Below are 27,214 nucleotides of genomic sequence, written 5' to 3' on the forward strand. Positions count from 1 at the left end.
AGAATGGCTAACATCAAAAACACAGAAGACAGCTTATGCTGGAGAGGATGTAGAGCAAGGGGAACTCTCCTCCACTGCTGGTGGGAATGCAAGCTTGTACAGCCACTTTGGAAGTCAATATGGCGCTTCCTTAGAAAATTGGGAATCCATCTCCCCCAATACCCAGCTGTAGCACTCTTGGGCATATACCCAAGGAATGCTCAATCATACCACAAGGGCATTTGCTCAGCTGTGTTCATATCAACATTGTTTGTAATAGCCAGAAACTGGAAACAACCTAGATGCCCTTCAACTGAAGAATGGATAAAGAAAATATGGTATATATACACAATGGAGTACTACTCAGCAGAGAAAAAACAATGGCATCATGAGGTTTGCAGGCAAATGGATGGATCTAGAAAAAATCATCCTGAGTGAGGTAACCCAGACTCAGAAGGACAAACATGGTATGTACTCACTCATAGGAGGATACTATATGTACAACAAAGATGACTGGACTGCTACACAACTCCATGGAGGCTACCTAGAAAACGGGGCCCTAGGAAAGACACAGGGATCACCCAATGACAGAGAAATGGATGAGATCTACATGAACAACCCAGACGACAGTGGGAGTAATGAAGGGCAAGGTTTGAGGGAAAGAAAGCTTAGGGGAGAGGAGATCCCAGCTGGATCAAGAACAGAAAGGGAGAACAAGGGATAACAGACCATGATAAATGAAGACCACATGAGAACAGGAATAGGCAGAGTGCTGGAGAGGTCCCCAGAAATCCACAATGATACATCCTCTGCTGACAATGGTCGAGAGAAAGCCTGATCTGACCTAGTCTGGTGATCAGATGGCTAAACACCCTAACAGTGGTGCTGGAACTCTCATCCAATAACTGATGGAAGTGGATGCAGAGATCCTCAGCCAGGCCCCAGGTGGAGCTCCAGGTGTCCAACTGTCAAGAAAGGGGAGGGACTATAAGAGCATGAATTGTTGAGACCAAGATTGGAAAAAGCACAGGAACAAATAGCCAAATGAATGGAAGCACATGAATTATGAACCAAGGGCTGTGGAGCTCCCAGCTGGATCAGGCCCTCTGGATAAGTGAGACAACTGAATAGCTTGAACTGTTTGGGAGGCATCCAGGCTGTGGGATCAAGACCTGTCCTTAGTGCATGAGCTGGCTGTTTGGAACCTTGGGTTTACACAGGGACACTTTGCTCAGCCTGGAAGGAGGGGACTGGACCTGCCTGTACTGAATCCACCAGGTTTAAATGAATCCCCAGGGGAGTCTTGGCCCTGGAGGAGATGGGAGTGGAGGGGAGGGGATGGGGAGAAGGTGGGGGCGGGAGGGGGGAGGACAGGAGAACCCATGGCTGATGTGTAAAATTAAGTATAATTAAAAAAATAAATAAATAAAAAATAAAGGGGTTGAGGATTTAGCTCAGTGGCAGAGCACTTGCCTAGCAAACACAAGGCCCTGGGTTTGGTCCTCAGCTCTGGAAAAAAGAAAAAGAAAAAGAAAAGAAAAGAAAAACAACAAATGCATTTACTTTTAACTTGGTTAATCAAATCTTAATTCACTCACCTGATAGATTCAAAATAGAGAAAACCTATTTTCCAAATTCTAAAGGATTATGACTTAGCTTCTGTAAGAATTAAGGTTTGCTACTGAACAGCCACAGAAAGGAAACATATTTATTTTTTGCTCTCAACCCTTCTATAATTTCAATTTAGGCATTTATTCAAAAGAACCCACTGAGTGGTACTTTATCACTAATATCCATGGCAACACTAGCATTGAATCTCACTTATTTTTGATAGCGTATTTATTAATAAAATCTTGTCTCTACTAGGTATCATCTTAAGTATTAAAAAGCACTTTTTTTGAATTGCATCTATAGTTTATAGACTGTTTTCTATATTTCTAATTTCAATGAGTTATAATGTACTATCTCAACAAGACAATGTACAGCTAACCTCCAAAAGCAAACATGTCACTATTGTAAATAAGACTTTAGCAATAAACACTAACAGAAATATAAAGAAATAAACCTGCTGTGCCTTTTTTCTCTTGACCTAAAGCAAATCCACACTGGTTCACTTTCCCAGTTAGAGCTTTTAAAAATGCATGCTAAATTTCCCTATATTGTATTTCAATCAATTGCCTAAGCTGAGGCTGTAATGTCATAAATAAAGTACTTGATCATAAATTTCTCAACAGACATAAAATCAAAGACATCCAACACCTACAGATTAAATAAGAAAAAAATCCCACAACTGAAAACTGAAAAGAAGTTAACGCATCAAGTTGCAGCTGGCCAATCAGTTGGCCACTCCATTCTGAACAGACTGGATCTTTCAGTTCCACACTGAATTAAGATTACAACCATGTACCCAAATCATCTTGGTCTAGTCTTTTCATTTTATGTTTTCTTATAAATTATGAAGCTATGGAAAAAGTCAATCACCTTTCAAATGTTTGACTGCAAAGGCATGACTTAGAATACCAATGATGTGAGTTATTTAAATACAGGACTCTGTATGAAATGAGGGTGACCTGTAAAACAGCACACACTTAAGCTTGGGTATACATATATGCACATATATGTACATATTACAAGATTTCCAATGCCTGGAAGATCTCAGGCCTCCCATGATTCTATATTTACATCACTAACAAGAAACCCAAGTAAAATTTTTAAAGAACTGGCAAGGTTTTTTTTTAGTGTTTTCATACACACAAGAGCTAATCCACATTTTATCACACTATAAAGTATATTTAAAAGAACACATAAGATTAACTTGAATTGATTTTTTTACACGACATGATTAGATGGTATTTAAAACCAAATGCTACTATGTCAAGATGGCTAAAGATACTTAACTGCTCTATTTATTTTGTCAAGATATATCAATTTCTTAAAAGTATTATTTGAAGCTGGATGTTGTAGTGTCCATCTGAAATCCCAGCCCCTGGGAGGCAGAGGCAGGAGGTCTACAAGTTCAAGGCCAACCTGGACTATACAGTAAAACCATGTCTCAGGAAAAAAAATGTTTGAATGGAAGTACAGTCTACATTCTCCAAATTTCAAAACTTGTTGCAGCAACTTGTTAATAAAACATAAGTAAGCTAGGTACAGTGGCATACACTTTAATCCCAGCACTTGAGAGGCAGAGTCAGGCGGATCTCTGTGAGTTCAAGGCCAGCCTGGTCTCCAAAGCAAGTTCCAGGAAAGGTGCAAAGCAACACTGAGAAACCCTGTCTCGAAAAACCAAAAAAAAAAAAAAAAAAAGACAGAGGATAACTGTACTTGACTCTTTTTTTTTTTTTATCTGGCACAGGTAATGAATAAAAAGACTATGGATGTGGGTTGTGGATTTAGCTCAGTGGTAGAGCGCTTACCTAGCAAGCGCAAGGCCCTGGGTTGGATCCTCAGCTCAAAAAAAAAAAAAGACTACGGACAGTATCCAAACATAAAAATGATCAAACAAAAAGCAAGTGTGGTTAATAACAGCAAACTGTTCAAGACGCACGTTCTCTGTCTCAGCAGAGGTTCATGTCAGTGTATTTCCTCAAAAACATCTCTCTCACAGATGTATGTGTGCACATCTGTAAACACAGAAACATAATATTTCCAATTACTAAAGCTATTATGCATCTACTGATGTCCTTTCTGCTGAAACTTAAACTCATGGAGCGGGTGCTGACCCAAGAGATCCCACACTATCCTTGTCGTCTATCTTAGACAGTCTCACCACAGCACCCTGTAAGTGAAGGGATGCTCCACAAGGCATCATTTGGGTACCCAATGTGTTCATTCTCCTATTACTCCACTCTTCAAAGATGATCTGTGTGCCTGGGTGACATTTGGCAAAAAACTAGACTACAGAGAAAAAGGAGCATATCTTCCTGACACAAGAATGAAGCAGAGAATCAGGAAAACAGCTTCATGAATGGACATGCTCAGCTGAAGCAACCTGTCAGCACGCCTGGAAACTCTGATTAAACCAGAAGAGGTCAGATGTTGGTCTAAAGAGAAACTTCTTAAGTCTCCATGTAAACCATGACAAACATAACGGTAGAGAGGGTATGTGTGTGTGTGTGTGTGTGTGTGTGTGTGTGTGTGAGAGAGAGAGAGAGAGAGAGAGAGAGAGAGAGAGAGAGAGAGATAACAGCTGAAAAAAATCGTAAAATCTAATTCAGCTTTACAAACTCATAAGTCAGACAAAGTATGAATTATACAATTTGGTGATTCTACACTGATCAGCAGAAATGGTAGAAGATGCTAAAAACTGAGTAATTTAGAATCTTGAGCTACTGGGAAAATCACATTAGAAAGCAAATTAATTCTTTAAAAATTTTAGAAGATAGCCAGGATTAGGGGCACTTGCTTTTAATCCCAGCACTCAGGAGGCAGAGGCAGGTGGATCTCTGTGAGTTTGAGGCCATCCTGGTCTACAGAGGGAACTCCAAGACAGCCAGGGCTACATAGTTAGACCCTGTCTCTAAAAAACAAAACCAAAACAAAACAAAAATGTAGAAGATGATATATAGTTGTTATTGTTGTTATTATTATTAAGATTTCAATGGGATTCCAGTATTAGTTTACACTAATACAGCCCGAAGAGGCTCAATAAATCTTAAGTGAATTCCCAAAGGTAAATTTAACATAGCTACCCTCAATTTTACAATACAAATAGATATATATTTAAAAAAACAAAACCTATAGCACTTGGAAGTAAAGAAATTGAGCAAAGTACCAGAGAAATCAACAATAGAGAATTCAGGAGGTTAAAACACATACAAGAGAAATGCTCAATGGAATGTAAAAAAAAAAAAATATGTATAAAAAACAAGATCAAATAATAAAAATGATTTAATTGGTTAGTGTGCAAACATCAGACATTTGAAATATTCAGTCTCTAAATATATAAAATTTTGGCCAATGAACCAAATTTGATAGGGAATAGGTACAAGAAAGGAAATTAGCCTCAAAACTTCTCCATCTAGATTTCTTATACACAGTTTAAATACTCCCAAATGCTAAGAACTAAAGAACAAGGCTAAATTTTCACAGCAGTTTTCAAACTTTAAGTAGCAGCCCAGAAGTAAAATGTGATGTTAGTAAGAGGTCCGGCTTTGCTACTTCAGGTTTTAATACGCCTTACTTCTCAACAATAACATCAAACTCCCTGTGAATACTGAAGAATGCCTCATAGCAGGCAGGGGAAATAAGAGACTAGGCATAGTCACACACATGCTTATGTAAACACACAGAAAAGGAACAAAAAAACCAACAAAGCAGTGGTCCAGATTCACTTGCTTAATTAAGCTTTCTACCTACAGTAAAAAGTGATGTCTGTGCCAACATCTGCTTACACATTCCGATACATATACCCTTAGTCATCCTTACACATAATAGTTAATATTATGAAAATTGTAATATTCAGTCCGTGTTGAAATTTCACAGTGTAATTCTAAATAAAAAGTAACATTTCTAAATATTTCAAATACCACATACTGATATTGCGATCATTATAGAGATTTTGGCTTAAAAACAGAAAATAAAGACAAATTTTCTGTTTTACAATTCCTAATTTATTATGACTCCACTGATATTCATATACATTCTGGGAAATACAAGGTAGAGCCAGAGCTATAAACTCACTGGAAACTGATCTGCAACACAGTTCTCCCTTAAAAATTTGGAAAGAGGCATGTGAGACCAGCTTCAAATAGACAGTCCTGGGAAAGGCCATCAGGCTCCAATAAAACTGGACCAAATGGATCAGGGTGCTTAAGGGAATAGGATGTAAAACACAGATACCAAAAAGCTAGACAATCTTGAATGTTGAGTATTGTGGTATGAGAAAAATAACCCAAAAGACTATGTGAGGCAGCCGTCCGGGTCCTTGCATTTCCACTTGCTAGCTATGGAACTTACTCAAGCTCCAGACTAAATCAGTTAGCCTGCCGAAGCCTTAGCTTCCTCATCTATAAGCAAGGATTATACCCACCCTTGAGGATTACCAGAAAGGCCAGCTGAGACAAACTCTGGATTTCACTTAATACATACATTAAAAGTATCATATAAAAATATAAGTTATTTGAGCACAGAATGTATTAAAATAGAAATTATTCATTCACCAAATTTATATTAAATAATCCCATTAACTTTGTGTTACTATATTTTTAAAATAAATGTGGAATAAAAAAATTACTATAGGGGCCTGGAGAGATGGCTCAGAGGTTAAGAACACTGGCTGTTCCTCCAGAGTTCCTGAGTTCAATTCCCAGCAACCACATGGTGGCTCACAACCATCTGTAATGAGATCCGGTGCCCTCTTCTGGCCTGCAGGGATACATGAAACATGCTGTATATATACTAAATAAATAAATCTTTTTTAAAAAAATTACTATGTGATAGAAAATGCTATGCAAAATTTATGTATTATAAAAGGATGTAGGGCATGTCTCGTTTTAGAAGAAAAGAATGTTACCTTTCCTAAGTTCACAACCCTCTTTTTATGAATCAAAATGACAGGATATTTAGAGTTTTACTAGTATTTTTCAAGTATATTAAAAATTCAACTTAAGGAGAAACTGAAAAACCCCAAGATGTCAAGTCATGTATTAAGAAGTCACTGTACCTAAAGGTCTATTAAATTAACAGTTGCCATCACTAAGAGCCGAATCTAGCTCCAAACCACCTAATCTCACCAGTCCCAGTGTGAACACCAGACGTTTATCCCAACCTAAACTTACACAAGCTCACGAGTGCAAGTGTGGAGTCATTTAAAAGGGATCTGAAGCCTCAAAGCCACCCACGAGTTCCGTTGAAGCCACCCACCCCCTCTGTTCCAGAAGAAGAGTACAGCGGTCTTCATACAAACCCGCAAACACAGGCTAACAAGTCACCTCTTCCCTCTAAGGCTCAGACAAGAGCACGCACAGAAGGAATATGAACACCCACACCAACGCCAGGCGCACACTTCCGCCTGCTCACCTGGAGGCTAACCAAAGGCTCACACCCTTTTAAGCCAGGGTCCCAGTGGATGAAATTGGTAATACACAGAAAAGACGAAATAGCAAGAATTCTATAGCTTCTAAAAACTGTTACCCCTTTAAAAGCAATATGGTACACCATTCTGTGTGCTCACTAATACATCATGCTTTTCTGAATCAGACATTAGTCTCCTGTATATGAGACTAATAAATTTGATCCAAAATAAATTGATTTCTGTTCCTAATATCTGAACATGCTATAATAAAGTATTCTATTAGAATGATGCTTTTGTAGTAGAGAAAATAATTTCTCTATAACTTATTATAATTTCTAATTAAAATACCCTGGTTACTTTTTTAACTAATGTAAATTTAAACATTATTTCTTAAACTAGGCAGAAATTATTCTTACACTATTTGAGGCTTTAACATGAAGATTCAATTAGTCTGCTTAAACATACAATTGTTTTACTTTAAAAGTTCTTCTGTACAAATAAAATGAACATAGACTACAAGTTGGATCCAAACTTTCCAGTACCAGGTTACCGGGAGAACTGTGTTGCTTAATTGTCTTAATTTACATCAACTACACAGGAGAACAAAACCTCTTCCTATTTTGTAGTTTTCACCTACTGACATAAGACTGTAACATTTTTGGATACAAAGATAATAAAATGTTCTTTCTTAAAATATCATCTTGACAGTTAATTCAAATTTATTTTAAAATTCTAATTACATCTTCAAATTTTAACTTCTGCCGGCTATTTGATTGTGTCTACAAGAGAAATAAACCCACAAAATAAGCACAAGTGTATGTCTCTCACAGAAAAGGCGGCAGTATCAACTGTGAAACACTGCCCTCTCTAGGACAGTTTCTTTAGATAAAACTGGACTCAGTACAATTGAACTTATTCAACACAACACAGTCCAGCCAACAAATGTTTCATTTTCCTGCCAGCCTTGTTCCTGAGCAAAACTGTTCCCCTCTCTAAGACTGTGTTTTCAATGCTGGGGATGGAACCCACGGCTCCGTGCGGGAGACGCAGCTCCTTCCCCACTGGGCAATACCTCAGCCCTCTTTACACTTGTGTCCTACACCACACGGACAAGACCGCCAGACGAGTTCCCTTCAGCCTAACAGTTACTAACCACAGCTTCTGTTTGCGGTGCTGGGGGTATGGGGCAGCCTAAATTCTGCTATGTCTGCAGTACCACAGGAGAACGGACCACAGAAAAGTCTGCATCCTGGATTTCTGGTGAGAATGAACCAGTGAGTCTCGAAGGCTGAGAACACATCTGGTAACGACGGGGAGAACAGCAGAACTAATGCTGAAAAGGGCGAGATGTGGGACAGACAAGTAGTAACAGCTCTGGGCTACGCTTCAAATTTGGGGGCTCGTAAAATAAACAACAACAAAAACAGACGCCAGGCCTCTGCCCGGGCACATGAGGACACCTGGGGCACAGCTTGAGTGTCTATATTCTTAGAGCTCCCTACAAAGGATTGTGATGTGCAACTGCCTCCCCCTCCCAAGAGCTGGATGACAGACATAATTCAATGCCTGGGTTTTTAGGGAATTCTTTACAGATAAAAGACAAGTAGATGATGCTACCCAAACTGGATGATCAGTAGCTTTGCAAAGGCCAGACAGCTACTGGACATCTAGACAACTACTTTATGTGGCCACTGGAACAAAGGAGAGGAGACTTGTCAGTTCTCCCATGATGCTACTGATCTTTCTAGATATATACGAGTAAAATAAAAATAGATCTAAGAGTCACCAGACCAGAGAGGCACAGAGAAATGACCTTCCTAATGATATTCTGGGTAAATGTCAAGATCTCAGAAGTTTTTTGTTGTTTGGATTTTTTTAAGAAAAAGAGAATAATTAGTGAAAATTAAGATATCGACATTAGCAATGAAACTCACAGAAAGCCCTGGTAACTCCCATATTAAAACAAACAAACAAACAAACAAACAAACAAACAAACCCTCATCTTATTTACTATGAGCTTTGCTCCCTCTGGTGGTCATAAGAGGTTTTACTAGGTGTGAATAGGAAGACAGTACAGGATGAAGAAATGCAAAACTGCAAGAACTGTCCAGATTTATCACTTAGGAAACCAACAAATAAATGTTCAATTTATACCTTTTGATACACTAAAAACTTTATCAATTGAAAAGTATTTCTTGAGACACCAAAACTTATCAGTCTTTGGAACTCTTTGTTACTATCTGCGGATGCTCAGTGGTCATGGTACTTACTTCTTTCTGAAAATAGACTTTTACACAGTGCACTGTGATTGCTCACCCCCATACCTCTTGTCCTTTCCTGCTCCCGCTGACATGAGCATTTGAGTGTCATGTAAGCAGCTCTTCAGAATTACATATGTGGAACCACACTTCTAAAGAACAGGGCTTGATGTATGAGTGTGTGTTGCAAGGGACTTTCTAAGGTTTCATTTTATACTCTCTCACACTATTTATATTTTTGTTCCATATATTTTGTGCCTGTGTTAACTGTATTAAGATATTGTTTGCTGGGCAATGTAGAAGAATATCTTTACCTTTTTACAAGTTTATGATTGGCATACGTACACTACAGAAATATTTCCCTGTTCATTCAGAGTAAAAGCTGTAATCCTGACAAGAAACTACCATGCACCCACTTGACTTCATTTCCTGGCCATCTGCCCCTCGTGCCCTCCCACACTTAGCCCTGGCAGTTTGTAGAGCACATCAGGTATAACCTAGCCATAGACTTGTCTTATCTGGTCCTCCATAGTCTGTAGAATAGTCTTTCATATGTATGGCTCACTTTTTCACTGCCTTAATGTTCAAGGTCACCTTTTTAGTGACCCTTCCTTAATCAGCACATTTAAAATCATTCCCACCTCCTGTATACCCTATGTTCTCCCCTGCTTTCGGTCCATAGTACCGATCACCTTCTAAAACACTATAATATCTACTTATTTATGTTATTACTTATCCTTGCCACAGCATAAGCTCCTCCAAGCTGAGACTGTTTGGCTGTGCTTAGCAGCTGCTATATCCCAGTTCTCATGAACTATAACTTATGCACAATAAAGTATGATTAATGTTTAGGGTGATAATTAATAATTCTTTAACAAATGTTAATGAAAAGAAGAAAGTTAACTATATTACATAGAATGAAGGATTTTTAATTTAGAATAAAATCTCTCTCAGAACTGTTAATATATTTACCAGATTTAAAAAAAAAAAAAAAAAGGCCGGGTGGGTGGTGGCGCACGCCTTTAATCCCACACTCGGGAGGCAGAGGCAGGCGGATCTCTGTGAGTTCAAGGCCAGCCTGGTCTACAGAGTGAGATCCAGGACAGCCAGGGCTGTTACACAGAGAAACCTGATCTCGAAAAACAAAACAAGGTTCTTTTTGGTTTTTGTCCTGAGTAGAAAATACATCAAATTACATCAGAACTTACAGTTTAGTGGTCCTGCTTCACTGATCACTGCTATGTATTTACAAGCAAGGCAGAGAGTTAATCCACGGACCAGGGCATCCACACCAAGAACCTTAAACTCCCAAGAAAGCTGGCAGGTGGAGACTAGAACACCATTATTTCCCAACTTCACCAAATAGTAACATAATTAGAGTTCCAAAGACTGGTAAGTTTTGGTGTCTCAAGAAATACTTTTCAATAGGTAAAATTTTTAGTATATCAAAAGGTATAAATTGAACATTTATTTGTTGGTTTCCAAAATTTTTACAAAACCGCCTGCCTTACATGTTCATTAAAATTCATCCAACTGAGCACCTAAGATGTATGCACGTCAGTACAGTTTCTTCTTTAAAACAAAATACCTGTGTATACAAAACCTCAGTCAACAAACCTGCTCTTCATAGTCACATTATTTGAAAATTTCAAAGCTACTTTCTATTCTAGGCTGGAGCAAATGAGTTGATATAGTGGGGGAACCAGGAGCCTGCTCTGCTGGAGGAAGAGGTTACAAGTATGACAAGCAGGAAGGAAAGTGTGTGCCCTGACCCCTGGGCTGACTTACAGGTGTCAGCACCAACTTCAGGAAGCAGACCAATAGATGTATACAGGATACACATGCAGCAATTATAAAAACACATGCATACATGTCTGTATCTAGATGAATGCCCACATATGGACATGTATACATCTATCAATATACACATACATTTGAGTGTATGCATTTCTTAGTTCTGTCTGCTGAGGAAGCTAGAAGCAATAAGTATACCAAACATTCAAACCTTCACTTCTAAATGCTATTGTTTATTAAAAGGCCCAGAGGAGAACAGCTGATTCCAGGGCGAAGACAAAGAAAGCATCAAAGGAGCCAGCACCGTGGGTTGAACTGTGTCCTCCAAACAGGACGTTGGTGAAATGGCCCAGCAGATACAGCCTGATCCCTGGAACACACGTGACAGACGGAGAACCAAGTCCACCATTCACCCTCTGATCTCCACATAAGCATCATGGCACACGTCACAGACACACATGAGGAATGGGGAGCAAGTGAATAGAACATCTATAAAATCAAACATTTTTAAAGGTGAGGGGCTAGAGAGATGACTCAGTGGCTAAGAGCACTATTTGTTCTTCCAGAGGACCTGAGGTTGGTCCCCAGCATCCACACAGCAGCTATCAACCATCTATAACTCCACTTCCAGGGGATCTGATACCCTCTTCTGACCTCCATGGACACTACACACATGTGGTACACAGACATACACCCATACACATAAAGTAAAAATTTCAACAATAAAAACCCCACATGTCCAAGTCCTAACCTTAGGCATCTTACTTGAAGATGTCTTTGCATGAGTGTGGTGTGGGGACTCAAGCAGTGACCTCAGCACTTTGGAGGCTGAGGAACAGGATAACTACGTTTGAGGCCACCCTCTGCTACATAGTGAGATCTTGTCTGTAAAGAGGCAGGAAGAGAGGGGGATAAAAACCTGTCTTCACAGATGTAAACTGAGGTCACGCTGGATTAGGGTGGACTGATGTCCTCACACAAGAAAGGAGAAGATGATTCAGACAGAGAAACCTGGCCATGTGACTACAAAGGCAGACCCTGGAGCTAGGCCACCATGATGGCTAATCTTGGTTGCCAACTTGACACACCTTGGAATGGGAACTTCAGCTGAGGATCTGCCTCCGACAGACTAGCTTGTGGGCATGTCTGTAGGGTATTTTCTTGATTGCTAAGTGATGTGGGGGTCCAGCCCACTGTGAGCTGGACCATCCCTAGGCAGGTGGGCCTGGGCTACACAAGGAAGGAAGCTGAACAGGAGCCTGGAAGGGAGCCAGCAAGCACCATTCCTTTACAGTCTCTGCTTCCGTTCCTGCCTCCAGGTCCTGCCTTGAGTCTCTGCCTTGATTTCCCCCAGTGACTGACTGTAGCCTATGAGCCAAACAAACCTTCTCTTTCCGGTCACTTTTTATCACAGCAACAGAGGGGCAGACTAGGGTGGCCACCACAGGACACGGAATGTCTGCAAGCCACCAGAAGATGAAGGAGGAAGGATTCTTCTCTACACACACTAACTTCCTCCTTTCAGACGTCCCTCTCCAGACTATGAGGAAATACATTCTGTTGTTTTAAGCAGCTGTGGCACTTGGTTACAGCAGTGCTAGGAAGCTAAGAGAGCTTGGACTGTCTTGTGTCAGAAAGAAAGAAAACACGGCTCCAGGGATTAGGCCATATGAAAAGGACACAGGAGCTAGTTTGAAGATTCTTTCAGTAGATAAATTATTTCAATGGATTATACTGCATGAATAAAACAGAAATCCATAAGTCTACAATATAAACACATGAATGTTGGGAAAGGCAATCAACCATGGGTGCTGAAGATCCCTATCATTCTTGTTCAACTGATCAGGCCCTTAGCACTCTGTATGTAGGCCACGTCTCAGGACTGTGTGAGCAGCAAGGCTCCTGACAAACAGCGGGCTTGCTCTCAGTTGTGAATTGCCACGGCTCTGTCCTTTCTTTCCCTCTAGCACAGCCCACTGCATCTGCAGAAATCCAGCTAACCCTAACTGGGTCAGCCCTGTGGGCTCGGGAGACGTGCTCGGGAGACGTGGGAAACTGATGCAAACCGAAGGAAGCTCATGCAGTTTGCCAAGCCATGAATAATAAAATCTTTGGGCTCTGACCCAGGAACTAGAAGCCTTCTGCCAGCATTTAAGAAACAGAAACAAGCTGGGCAGTGGTGGCACACACCTTTACTCCCAGTACTCGGGAGAAAGAGGCAGGCTGATCTCTGTGACTTCAAGGCCAGACTGGTCTACAGAGTGAGTTCCAGGACAGGCTCCAAAGCTACACAGAGAAACCCTGTCTTGAAAAACCAAAAAATAAATAAATAAAAAGAAACAGAAACAGGCTAACTTAGTTTGCAAACAGGGCAAAACCTCAGACATTTCATACTTCTTAACAAATAGATGGGTGGATGATGGACAGACTGAGAAACTGAGAAATGAAAAACTCCTTATGTCTTAGTCAGGGTTACTACTGCTGTGATAAAACACTGTGACCAACTTGGGAGAAATGGGTTTATTTGGCTTATGCTTCCACATCACAGTCCATCATCAAAGGAGGTCAGGACAGGACAGAAACCTGGATGCAGGAGCTGAAGCAGAGGCCATGGAGGAATGCTGCTTACTGGCTTGCTCACATTGCTTGCTCAGCCTGCTTTCTTATATCACCCAAGACCACCAGCCCAGGGGTGGCCCCACCCACCTTGGACTGGACCCTTTCACATCAGTCACTAATTCAGAAACTGTCCCCACAGGCTTGCTTACAGCCCATCTTATGAAGATATTTTATCAACTCATGTTCCCTCCTCTGTCACAACTCTAGCTGTGTCAAGTTGGCATAAAATTAACCAGGACATCTCCATACAGTTTAATGCCAAATAATAAAAACAGAACAAACAATGGCATTAGAGAATCCTTAATTAATGTTTAAAACTAGTAGGTAAAATCTTATGAGGAAAAAAATGTATAAAGTGTTCCTCACAAATTACTCATCGATTATAAAGAAATGGGAACTTCTCTGACATCACCAACACTGGGACAAACACGTCATGTACTTGCTGGTAAAGCACATTGAGGACACAATTCTATTATTCCTCCTAAAACGTTGGGATCTGAAGCCAATTACAAGCAATCCAAAATGAGAGACATTCTCCAAACTAGCGGGCTTAGCCAACAACAACAACAATAACAACAACAAAACCCACAGGTTAAAAAAAAGAAAGAAAGCCCTCAAAATTGTTGCAGATTAGAAGAGCCTAAAGAAATATGACAAGTGAAAACAATGTCTAATTCTAAATCAAGTCATGGCAGGAATTTTAGCATGTAACTGGAAAGGGCATTGCTAGATTAAATGAGAAATTTGAATATGCACTACAGATCCCACAAAAAGGACTAATCCTTGTAGAAGCTTCCTAAAATACACATATATACATAAAAATAAATTAAAACAAAATTCCTTATTTTGATAATTAAGGTACAGTTATGAAAGGCAAGGTGGTTATTCTGAGGGAAAAAAATACTCAAGTATTTAAGATAAATGAACATGATATCTCCCAATTTATCTCAGTTTAGAAAAAAATATTTATACAAATATGTGTTATATAGATGTGTGTATGAATGTGTGAGTAGAATGACAAGCATACCTGGTAAGTCTAGATAAAGGCCATACAGAAGTTCCTTCCACTACTGAAATTCTTTTAAACTGTCAGTATTAAAACTTCCCTTCCCTTCCCCCTGCCAAAAATACATGAAGAAACAGATAACTTACTGATTAATACATTCTTCAAGAAAAACACAAATGAAAACACAGGCAAAGAGTTACATTAAGTTACCATATAACTAGCAAAAATAACTGCTTGAATTTTTATAACTTTACATAGTCACATGCATACAGATTTTTGTTTTGTTTTGTTAGTGGGCTTGAGTGTGCATGTGTTTCAAACAGCAGGTCTGGTAAGGTTGACTCATTTAAGCATGGATCTAATTTCCAATGCCATCATTTGTGACTTACTGACTATAGGCGAGTTAGTGAATTTCCTAACTTTTAAAATATAGATAATAATAGTTTCTAACGTCTAAGATTTTTGTGGCAATTTAAAAGAATAATACATATAAACCTAGCCCGCACACAGTGTTTTATTTCACTTCTTAGAAACAGACTTAGCAAAACAAAGTAACTCTTTTCTGGTTTTGTTCTTGGTGCTGGGACTTGAAGGCAGGGCTTCATAAAACAAGTGTGCTAACACTGACCTCATCCTAGTCCATAAAAAACACTTTTTATCCTAAGTGATTAAGGTCAAATTTAAATGTCAAAGCTCTCCTGATACCCAGGGTATTAAATTATACCTCTTACCAATCCAAAAGCAAAGGAGAAAAAAGAAGGAAAAAAAAAAGTCGTAAAGAACCAGCCCGGAGTGCATAAACCAGAAATTGAAATGTATTCAACACACACAACTGCACACACACAATGGCAGCTTTGTTGTTGTTTGTCTTTGTTTTGTTTCAATATGTAGCTTGGCTGACATGAAATTCCTTTGTAGACTAGGCTGAGATCTGCCTGTCTCTGCCTGGCTGTCTCTACAAGACTGCAATGTTAATTTTGTTTGTTGTTTGTTTTTTCAAGACAGGGTGTTGTGCCGGGCGGTGGTGGCACACGCCTTTAATCCCAGCACTCGGGAGGCAGAGCCAGGCAGATCTCTGAGTTCAAGGCCAGCCTGGGCTACAGAGGGAGTTCCAGGACAGGCACCAAAACTACACAGAAAAATCCTATCTTGAAAAACCAAAAAAAAAAAAAAAAAAAGACAGGGGTGTTGTGCAGTATTATTTTAAGATGTGTTACATTCATTTATGCTATGGAATATTTGTTTAATGATGCAAAGATGTGTTGCATTCTTGTATGTGGAATTTGTTTAACTCTGTGAAGCTGTGTTACTTTGTCTGCCTAAAACACCTGATGGTCTAATAAAGAGCTCAACAGCCAATAGCAAGGCAGGAGAAAGGATAGGTGGGACTGGCAGGTGGAGGGAATAAATGGAAGAGAGGGGAGTGGAAAAAGGAGAAGGCGAGGAGGACGCCAGGGGCCAGCCACACAGCCTAAAAAGTAAAGAAAAGTATACATAGAGAAAGGTAAAAGCCCAGAGGCAAAAGGTAGACAAGATAATCTAAGTTACAAAAAGCTGGTTAAAAACAAGCTAAGCTAAGGCCAGGCATCTATTAAGAAAGAATACGTCTCCGTGTATTTATTTGGGAGCTGGGTGGCAGGCCCTCAAAGGGTGAAAACAAACAAACAAACAAAAACAAAAACAAAAAACAAAACAAAACAAAACAAAACAGGGTTTCTTTGTGTAGCCCTGGCTGCCCTGGAACTCACTGTATAAACCAGGATGGCCTCAAACTCAGATCTGCTTGCTTTTGCCTCCCAAGTGCTAGGATTAAAGGTGTGTGCCACCACTGGCTGGCAATATTAAAATATTTTTAGAATAATGTATTAAAGGAATTATATTCAATCCCCATCACCACCAACAAAAAATAGTAAAATTTAATAATTATTCTACGATGACATGATATATTTTACTATTAAATAAAGGTTTGTAAGAAAAAACTGTCTAACTACACAAAATCTGCACATGTTTTAAGAATCATAGCCGGGAGGTGGTGGCGCACACCTTTGATCCCAGCACTCGGGAGGCAAAAAGCAGGCAGATCTCTGTGAGTTCGAGGCCAGCCTGGTCTCCAAAGTGAGTTCCAGGAAAGGCGCAAAGCTACACAGAAAAACCCTGTCTCGGAAAAAAAAAAAAAAAGAATCATAGTAGAAATTTACTACCTAAGTAAGGTACTGAAGGTTAAAAAATAAATAAACAAAAACCACAAATACAATCATATACCAGAATTTATATACTCAAATGCCTTCAAAGGCTATGAACCAGACAGAAGTAGCCAACTGTAAACCAGCAGGAAAGCACCAAGATTATGGTGCCAAGACCTAGAAATATAGACTGAGCTCAGCTCAAGAGGCATCTGTTTGACCACTGAACTTCAGATCCGGAGCCCTGAGGACATTTATGACATATGCATACTGCTGCTTTAGAAAAGATTATAAGGGGGCTGGAGAGATGACTATGGGGGCTGGAGAGATGGCTCAGAGGTTAAGAACACTGGCTGTTCTTCCAGAGGTCCTGAGTTCAATTCCCAGCAACCACATGGTGGCTCACAGCCATCTGTAATGAGGTCTGGTGCCCTCTTCTGGCCTGCAGGGATACGTGCAGATAGAACACTGTACATAATAAATAAATAAATCTTAAAAAGAAAGAAAGAAAAAGAAAAGAAGAGATTATAGAATGGAGAACAGTGCATATTCATTCACATCCAAGGAAAGGAGGGACTTTTCCCAGGTTCCTAAAAGGAAGTCACAGCAGTGAAGCTGTTTTGTCGCTCATCTCTTAGTCTTTAGACTCTTAAGATCCATTTTAATGTGTTAAAACACATTTTAAGGTAACTAACAACTCCTTAGACTCCATGACTAATGTGACAAATTTTTTTCATACTGGTAACAACTGATGTGCCCATGAAAAAGCTACTGCAAAACATCTTCAAGTTTTTAATTCATTCACTCTAAAAAGTTTGCCCAATATATTGTGACTGTCTGTCTGTCTGTCTATTTTGCACCAAGAGTAGTGGTGCATGCCTTTGGTCCCAGCACTCAGGTGACAGAGGCAAGTGGATCTCTGTGAGTTTGAGGCTAGCCAGAGTTAGTGAGACTCCATCTCAAAAGCAAAACAAAATTAAGAATTATCTGTATTTGCAATCATTAAGACCCGACCTCTATCCTACATACTTTTTCATCAGTTTTTCTGTTTTTCTTTTTAATATTTTAAATGGGGCTGGAGACAGCTCAGCAGTTAAGAGCACTTGTAGCTCTTCTAAAGCCCTGTGTTCAGTTCTCAGCATCCACACGGCAGCTTACAACCTCCTGTAACTCTAATTGCAGGGGGTCAAACACCTTCCTCTGCATTCTGTGGGCACCAGACATGCACCTGGTGCACATACATACATACATGCAAGTACTCACACATACACATTAAAATCAAATCTTTAAGAATATGCATTTTAAGGGCCATCAGGATGTATTAGTGGGTAAAGGCTCTAGCTGCCAAGCCTGACTACCCAAGTTCAATCCTTGAGAGCCACGTGGCAGAGGGAGAAAATACAGTCCCTTGTAAGTTGTCTTCTACTTCCAAATGCACGTGGCACAAGCACACACATTAAAAATAATATAATGTTTAAATGGCTTTTAAAATATAAATGAAGTAACAACCCCATCTGTACTAAATTCTTTCTAGGCATTTTCCGTAAGTATCCCAGCTCAGCTAGACATTTGGGAGAAAGGCGAGTTTTCAGAACGAATAATGAACACCTCCTAAGTCTTACCTGAGGGTTCCATCCTGGATCTAGCTTTTGAACTGCTGTGATGTATTCCTCCATGGCCTGGCTACGGCTGGAGTTACCAAGGGCCTTCCACGCTTCCCTGCAGCACAGAACAGCCAAAACCTTCGGTCATGACACAGACAGCATGAGCAGTACACTTGTTAACAGGATCTCCCATGCAGCCCAGGCTGACTTTGAACTCACACATCACATCCAGCTAGCGCATTTATTATTGATATTTTACACATATATGTTTCAAGCTTCTGAGGCCACAAAGGGAACAATCTGTACAGAGGAGTGCTCCATTTATCCTTTTGATATCAAGTTTGATATCCTTTGATAGACAAGCATAAAACTCATCACCCTACCTCAAGAGCCTTTTGGAAATTTCCCCCACTGCCTTCTCTCGTGAAATTTTAGAACACAGATATCTTGCCTACCTGTTGAATTTTGAAATATCACAAATCATAGTAATCTAAGATTTAATTAGTCTTCCTAAATCCAGTGTTCACCACTATTGAGACTGTATCATTTGTAGACCAGTACAGTACTTCCCATCCTATGAATTAACTAGTCAGGCTACCAGGACAGGCTGCTTGGTTTACACTTTTAACCAGGTTTCTCGGTCCTCTAATCTTAGAAGGAGAGCCCAGTCCTCTCCTTATTACCTTCTTGCTCCTATGAAAAAAGCAAGATCTTTCTGAGGCTAAATTTTTCACTGACTCTCTTGATAGTTACTTACACAAACAACACCTCTGCCCTAAATATGTAAGCTTATATCAAACTCAGGAATCGTATCAATTCTATGACATAGAGACAGTCCATTCAGAGTCCCTTGCTTGTCACAGCAACGCCCTGTATGACTTTGTTCTCCCAGACCAGAACCAATCAAGACTCGTGCACAGCATCGAGTTTCATTTCTTTCTCTCCCATAGGTTGACATTTTTAAGAGTCAAAAACAATTATTTTACAAAATGCCACTCAGTTTGGATTTATCTAATTGTTTTCTCACCTAAATAGTGTGCTTCTCAAAATGATTAATCATGACTAAAATTAGATTAAATATTTCGGTAAGAATAATATGTAAGTTGCATGTCCTTTACAATGAGTCACAGTAAGGAAATGTGATGTCAGTCTGCTCCATAACTAATATACTGACCAGTTGGTAATGGCAGGACCTGACAGTTTTCTGCTTTACTAATTAATAAGAGTGGCTATAAAATATAAACTTTGGAGGGCAGAGAATCACTGAAAACAATGGAGAACCCGGCAATGCAAAAGGGAAAAATAATTAAGTGATAAAATTCCACAAAACATAAAAGCTACATTTGACATTCTCTAGATAATAAAATTCCAGAAACTGCTTATCACCAAATGGAGAATTTGTAACACAATGTAAATCAGTACCATGTACTGACAAAACAGACTGTCATCTGAACTCAACAGTATAGTCAGCAGCATCAGTGATTCACGTCCAGGTTCTAGCTTCGCCCCTTCTCACAGCTGAAGGCTGGTATCGGACTACTGCCCAGAGGACCACGTTTTGGAAGGGCAGTGTCAGGATAGATGGTCAAATCCACAGGTTAGCATTTTTTCTCTCTACAACCACATTTCATTCTTTAAAACAAAACAAAACAAAAACAACCACCAAAAAAAAAAAAAAAAAAAAAAAAACCCTCTACCCTGGGGCTGGATGATTCAGTGGCTAAGAGCACTTGGTGCTTTTGCAGAGGACCGAGATTCAGTTCCCAGCACCCACATGGCAGCTCACAACCATCTGTAACTTCAGTTCCAGGGGATCCAAACCCCTCTTCTGCTCTCAGTGGGCACCACATACAAGCAAATAAAATAAATCTAAAAACAAACAAAACAACAACAAAAAACTCTATCCTAAAAGACCTTTAATACAAGAATGAGTATAAATGTAGGAAAGTGTATGCTATAGGCCTACTTGAAAGCATGTAGCTCAGACTCCAAAGGACTGTGGTTGATATTGATAGGATAACAAATCATGATGGACAGCTTTAACTGCATGTTTAAAGTCATGTTCACATGCTTAAATCTGGGTATCAAAATTGCAGCAATTACTGAAATGTAGGACTATCTCCTTAACATACTGATCACAAAGCAATAAATAACTCCACCCTCAACACTAATTTTACCAATGGAGCTGATGTGCAAAAATCTCCCTCTTTGTAACTATGTGCACTACTGTTTAATACCTTCTCTTTTTCCACTTAAGCCAGGTGAGAAAAAATAACATGAGGGAATCTTTGAACTATAGGTGAAAAATGTACTTGGAGCAGAGTGAGCCTGTGTCGGGTTTTTGATTTTTTTTTTCTCCATAATTCTTTCCAAAAAATTATGACAAACACTTCTTTTCTGTGGGGCAGAGGCAGAGACAAATAGGAGATAGGGATTTATCTTGTTCTTTTCCCTTCCTTCTGTATGTGAGAAGAAGCAGTCCCCTAGAGGCTATCTACAAGAAACAACCTTGAGCAATAGATAAATGGCTCCCCCACAGGAGTGTTCCTCTGCTGTGACAACCTGTATACTAACATCAGCACCAGCGAACCCACTAGACTTAGCTAAAAGCAGATCCCTTTAATCCTGCTCCCATGGCTTGTCATTAGCAGCCAACATCAGCGAGATTAATATAAAAATAATTCTTTAATCTGCTAACTCCTTTCTAATCCCTAAGTCCCAGAGTCACTTCTGACAACCTCACTAGAGATCCCAAGAAGGTTTCTTACCATTTTTGCTTTCCTTCAAAATCAAAGAAGTTTGGTTTAGGAATATTGCACTTTCCAACTTTGACCTAAAAGAGGAAAGGGAAAAAATATCAAGAATTAATTTTTCTAAGGGACATCTAAGTACTTTTTCTTTTCAAATTTAGTATATTTAGTAATTACAGATTAGAGAATATTTGAATATATATAGGCTAACAAAATTAAACATGCTTTGCAAAGCAGACAAAAAATTCAAATACTCCAAATAGATAACACCAGAAGCTCTAGGTGTGGTGATGTGCACCTTTAACAGGGGCAGGCGGGTCTCTGTCCCTTCAAAGCTTTCTATGAGTTCAGGGCCCTCCTAGTCTACACAATGTACTCCAGGCCAGGCAGGACTACACAGTGAGACTGTCTGAATTAACCAATTAATTAAATGAAAACATCAAATAAGCAGCCTCAGCTTTCTATATAAAATAACTGCTAAGTAATACTGTATCATGGGAGGGGGGATGGGTGGCAACTAGCTGCATTTCTAAACTAGCAGACTAATTATAAAATAAAATTATAATCTTTACTGCCATTAAAACAGAATTTTATGCTGGTCGGTGGTGGTTCACACCTTTAATCCTAGCACTCAGGCGGCAGAGGCAGGCAGATCTCTGAGTTCGAGGCCAGCCTAGTCTACAAAGTGAGTTCCAGGACAGCCAGGGCTACACAGTGAAGCCCTGTCTCAAAAAAACATTAAATAAATAAGTAAAATCAATGTGGTGATATATTGTGTACTCTAATAAATTTGCCTGAGGATCAGAGAAGCAGAACAGCCAGGCACTGGTTCTTACTTCTACGAAATCCTCAGCTTAAAGAGAGTGAGTTCCTGTTTCCTCACGCCTTATATACCTTTCTCTACCCAGACATCACTTCCTGGGATTAAGGGTGTGTGCCACCACTGCCTGACCTCTATGTCTAATCTAGTGGCTGGCTCTGTCCTCTGATCCTCAGGCAAGTTTATTAGGGTACACAATATATCACCACACACACACACACAAAAAAAAAATACCTAAATAAATACCTAAAAAAAAAAGTACCACACTAAATAAATTTAGGTGTCAAAAGCTGGGCAGTGGGGCTCAGAGTCTCAACAATAATATGTTATCTATGTGGTCAATACTTCTGTTACTGTCTTGATCCAGGGTCTCATGTAGCTCAGGCTATCTTAACTCTTAAACCCCTACTTCTACCTCTCAAGGCTGGGGTTATAGGTGTACACCACTACATCTGGCTCCACAGTTTTAATGCTCAAATGACATTTGTAGCTAAATTATATTGTTTTCATTCTAACTATGCAAAAATGAAAGTCATACAGGAACAGAATTCAGCTCTTGATTGCCACCACCAGAAATAATCTCTATTATGAGCCTTTAACACACTCACTCTACACATCTCTTATGACATTTGCACAGTTGCTGCATTGCATTAGAATGTTCTGGGTCACGTAGTGTTCATTAGAACAAAGCTTCTAGAACATTGTTCGACACTCAAAACCCAAAGCACCTATCTGCTTCTGAGAGCTCTTCCCACATCTCCCTCTTATTTTCCTAAGACCAGACTGCAGCATTCCCCTAAGCTCAGTGGTCTACCCACTGTGGCCTTGCAGATTTTTAGTTCTGAGTTTTGTTCCTACTATTCCATCACCTGAAAGGTCTTCTTTCCGCTCAGCTTTTCAAACTGCCCCACATAATTCCAGTCTTGCTCCAAGTTCTAAGAGACCTTTCAGCTTACAACCAATTTCATCTATCTATGAGTTCATAAATATTATCAACTCGTGGGGCTGGAGAGATGGCTCAGCAGCTGGGAGAGCTAGCTGCTCTTCTGAAGGACCTGAGTTCAGTTCCCAGCACCTGTATCAGGCAGCTCACTCTGAATACCACCAGCTCCGGAAAATCTGATGCTCTTTTCTGTCCTCTAAGGGCACCCACACACATAAATAAAAATTAATCTTAAGAAGCTATCACCCCAATCACTTCCTTAGCAATTGATCACATAGTCCTCTGGCTATTACTAAGAAGCACACTTCTACAGGAGGAGCCCTGCTATAATTCAGTTGAGAAGAAGTGTTTCTTGAATAATCTCCAATCCTGTAAGGCAGGCCATTGCAAACCCATCCTATCCCTGAGGATACAGAGACTCAAGAGAGTGGTCTCAACTCACACATTGGCAAACCCTGATTAGCTGTCAGGATTTAAGCCAGGCCTGTTTGTATCATCTATGTTACATGTTACAGAGAATCTGAGCTTTAGTTTTACAAAGGGGACAGACTATACAAACACAAGGCCATGCAACTTCTGCCTAGCTCCTAGGACTAGATGTATATGAAAGTCATAATAAAATATTTTGCTTAAAAACAAAGGGGTGAAGGTGCTGGAGAGGTAGCTCAGTGGTTAAGAGTACCTGCCTCTCTTGCAAAAGATCTGGGTTCAGTCCCCAGCACCCACAGGGCAGCTTTCACCTGTCTGTAACTCCAGTCCCAGCAGATCTGATGACCTCTTCCAGCCTTGGCAGGCACCGGGCATGCCCACTCATACAGAAATGTTTAAAGAGGTGAGGGGGGAGGGGGGCAACCAGCAGGATGGTTCAGTGTGTAAAAGCACTTGCCAGGAAGGCTCCACAACCTGAATTCAATCTCTGGAACCCATGGTGGAGGGAAAAAACTGACCTGAAAATCGTCCTCTGACCTCCTTACACATTGTGGCTTGCAAATGCTCACACACTCACACACACACACACAATCAAAATTAAACAGTCAAAAACACAAGGGAGATTCATCCTCCTCTTGCTTTGCCTGAGTTAGAACTTGCATACTGTGTTTGTGAGCTTCTCTGGCCATGAAAGCGGAACTTGAAACAGGAGTTCTCAAACTTTGTGGTCATGTGATTCCTGTGACTTCTTATAATTCTTAGAATTAAAGTCTCCAAAGAACTTTAGTATGTGTGGCTTTTATCTGTCATATATATATAGAGAGAGAGACTAGAAATTAGATCTTAGCTAGGTGGTGGTGGTATACATACACACCTTTAATCCCAGCACTCAGGAGGCAGAGGCAGGTGGATCTCTGAGTTTGAGGCCAGTTTGGCCTACAAAGTGAGTTCCATGACAGCCAGGGCTACACAGAGAAATCCTGTCTCGAAAAACCCATCTTGAAATTTAAAAAAAAAAAAAAAAAAAAAAAAGATAAGAAATTAGATCTCAGACTGTGGGTGTATGTGGGAGGTAATTGCTTTAACCACTAAGCAATTACCTCCCATATATACCCAGGAAGTGTAAGGACAGAGTTCAGATGCCCAGAACCAAATCAAATGCCAAGTAGGCATAGCGACTCATTTCTAATTCCAGGAGACAGGGATCTCTGAGGCAAATGCTCTTAACTGCTGAGCTAGCTCTCCAGCACCCTTACCTCTGTTTTGTTTTTTCCCCCCAAACAGAATTCTCTATGTAGCCATGGCTGTCCTGGAACTTACTATATAGACCAGGTTGGCCTTGAACCTGGAGATCCACCTGCCTCTGCCTCCCAAGTGCTGGGATTAAAAGCATGAGCCTCCACGGTCTGGCCCCACCCCTTTGTTTTTTAAGCAAGATAGTTTATTATAATTTTCATATACATCCAATCCTAGGAGTAGGCAGAAGCTGCCTGGCCTTGTGAACTATAGCTGGCATAGTCTGTCCCCTTTTGTATCTGTAGTAGAGTCCAGAAGTTGATTGATATGATTTGGAGATGCCAGACCTACTGACCACCCAGACTAGCTACGTCAGCAACTGAGTTCAATGAGATATCCTGCCTCAATGAATATGGTAGAGAGCAACAGAGGAAGATATCAACTCATCATCAACCTCCAGCCTCTACACACACACACACACACACACACACACACACACACACACACACACGCCCCTACACGTGTGAATACACAGGCACAAGAAAAAAATAATAAATCTTTAAAATATTTATTAGTTTATTAGAAAATAAATCTAGTACATGGTAATATAAATTTTTATGAAAAAATACTACATTCTACACTAAAAAAAAGAAAACGAAACAGAAAAATGGCTCTGCCATTTTTAAAAATCCCTTTACTGTCAGGCATACTTCTGCATCCAATTTCTCACTATATGTTGGTTTGGATGGAGCCCATGAAGCAGTTTCTGTTCCACACAGATATACTGTTAGAAATTAGTATTTTTATAGCACTCCCACAAACTGTCAACTATATTTAGCGTTTCTAAAAATCGCAATAGTCATAGTGTATTGTATGTCTTATATATAGTAATATTCTCCTAAATCTCAAATTTATTGTTAACATTACCCTATCACATGTCCCTGTGGCAACAAATGACAAATTTTATTTTATCATCCTCGTTTTGTAAAGGTTCAGATGGAAGGTCACTAATGAGAGAACAGAAATATTGTCAGCGTCCAGCTAAATAAATACCATTCATAGAACAGCAGAGAGATCTTCTATGTCCGGAATGATGCTATTCTCCAGCGTCAAAAAATAAACAAACCAAAACACACACACACACACACACACACACACACACACACACACACACAACTTCATTACAATCAACCATTAGCCCCGCACACCTCTGTTAAGTTGTTGGAGGAAGACGCCCGTGCCCTCTCTCATCCACCCATCTTTTACCTGCTTGTACCTGGCATACAGGTACAAGAGCTGCTCCCTGCTGGCCAACTGAACCAGGCCTTGGACGTGTGCGGCAGCCTTCTCAAACTGCTCGGCCAGGCTCCGGGACGCCTCGGACTCCGGGGTCTGGGGGGATTCCACATCACCGGAGTCGTCCCCGGAGCTCAGCTCCCCACCACTGTCGCCCGTTGTGGCCCCCGCGGGTAGGAGCGGCGTGGCCATGTCCACTCGCTTGATCGGGTCTGTCCTCACTGGTGTGACGCCGACTCCCGGGCCTGGACCACCCGTGTGGGTGCGGAGCCCGGGCAGGACCGGGACACAGCTAGCTGTCAGGCTTTCTCAGGCGACGGCCACTCCTCCTTCCCCGGGGGGCGTCGGGCCGCCTCCGCGAAGCCCGGCTGCTCTCCCCCGGTTTCCGTCGGTCGGACGGAGCGCCTGGCCTCGCCGGGGTCACTCCAACGGCGCGGGAGTCTGGAGGCCGCTCGGGTGGAAGGTGGAGGGAAGGCGGCGGCGCGCGGCGGGCCACGGCGACCGCAGCTAGGTGGTGAAGCGCAGGGCGCGAGCTCGGAGGGACGCGCTCCGGAGCACGCGCCCGTGGCTACGCGGCCCCGCCTGCTCCGGGAGCCCGTGCCCTCCTCCCCCCACCCCCCCGGAAGGGAATCGTGGGTTATGGCGGGCGCGGTGAAGGTTGGAGAAACTGGCCTCGGTTACGGGGGAGTTCGCTAGCCGTGGTTGGGGGATAATTCGGAGTCCCAAACTCCGGAACTCATCCGGATAGGCCCCCGGGGAAGGGGAAGGAGGCGGTCCATGAGGTAGTGTAGCTGCAGAAGCGGAGTAGCGGGAAACAGGGAGCTGAGGACAAAAGTTCCGCCTTCTCCTAAACACCCAAATCAGCGCGACCCAGGCTTGCCAAGACCCTCTGTTGTCCCTCGAGATCTTGGCTCTGTTTTGAAGAACAGGTGAACGACTGATGGAGCCTTCACTGCCCCACCGTGTGTCTAAAAGGTCAAATGACTCTCCTCAATGTTTTGTTTTCCATACCTGCTGACCGATCTTTCCCCAGGGCTCTGAGAGAAGGCTTCACCAGACCCCAGTCCCATCTTCCCTTAGCATCATCTCCTCTCATGCTTGGCTGATGCGCTTCTCATACATTTTAAAGTGAAACTATTCTGGAGTACTGCCTCTGCCAAGGAAGAGAGGGACTCCTCTAGGTGGGTGATAGCTTTTTCGAGAATGGCTATGTCAGCATCTGTAGTCACTCCTAAGGTTCTATAGTCCTGGATCCTGCAGAACAGGAACTGATGGAGAACAA

The 27,214-nt window shown here is 41.0% G+C and overlaps 1 protein-coding gene across 1 annotated transcript in view; it reads right to left on the minus strand.

Moving 5' to 3' along the window:
• The window catches only part of Acbd6 (acyl-CoA binding domain containing 6), a 151,516-nt gene extending 124,816 nt beyond the window's left edge, over positions 1 to 26,700 (minus strand). Inside the window, exons 1-3 of the mRNA XM_036202948.1 lie at positions 25,903 to 26,700; positions 21,227 to 21,291; positions 18,477 to 18,573 (exon numbers count right to left, since the gene is read on the minus strand). Of these exons, the coding sequence (XP_036058841.1) occupies positions 18,477 to 18,573; positions 21,227 to 21,291; positions 25,903 to 26,124 (384 nt within the window). The 5' untranslated portion in view covers positions 26,125 to 26,700. The remainder of the gene's footprint in view (positions 1 to 18,476; positions 18,574 to 21,226; positions 21,292 to 25,902) is intronic.
• Positions 26,701 to 27,214: the final 514 nt, after the last annotated feature.

The sequence above is a fragment of the Onychomys torridus genome, chromosome 11, assembly GCF_903995425.1.
Source record: "Onychomys torridus chromosome 11, mOncTor1.1, whole genome shotgun sequence".
Taxonomy (NCBI): domain Eukaryota; kingdom Metazoa; phylum Chordata; class Mammalia; order Rodentia; family Cricetidae; genus Onychomys; species Onychomys torridus.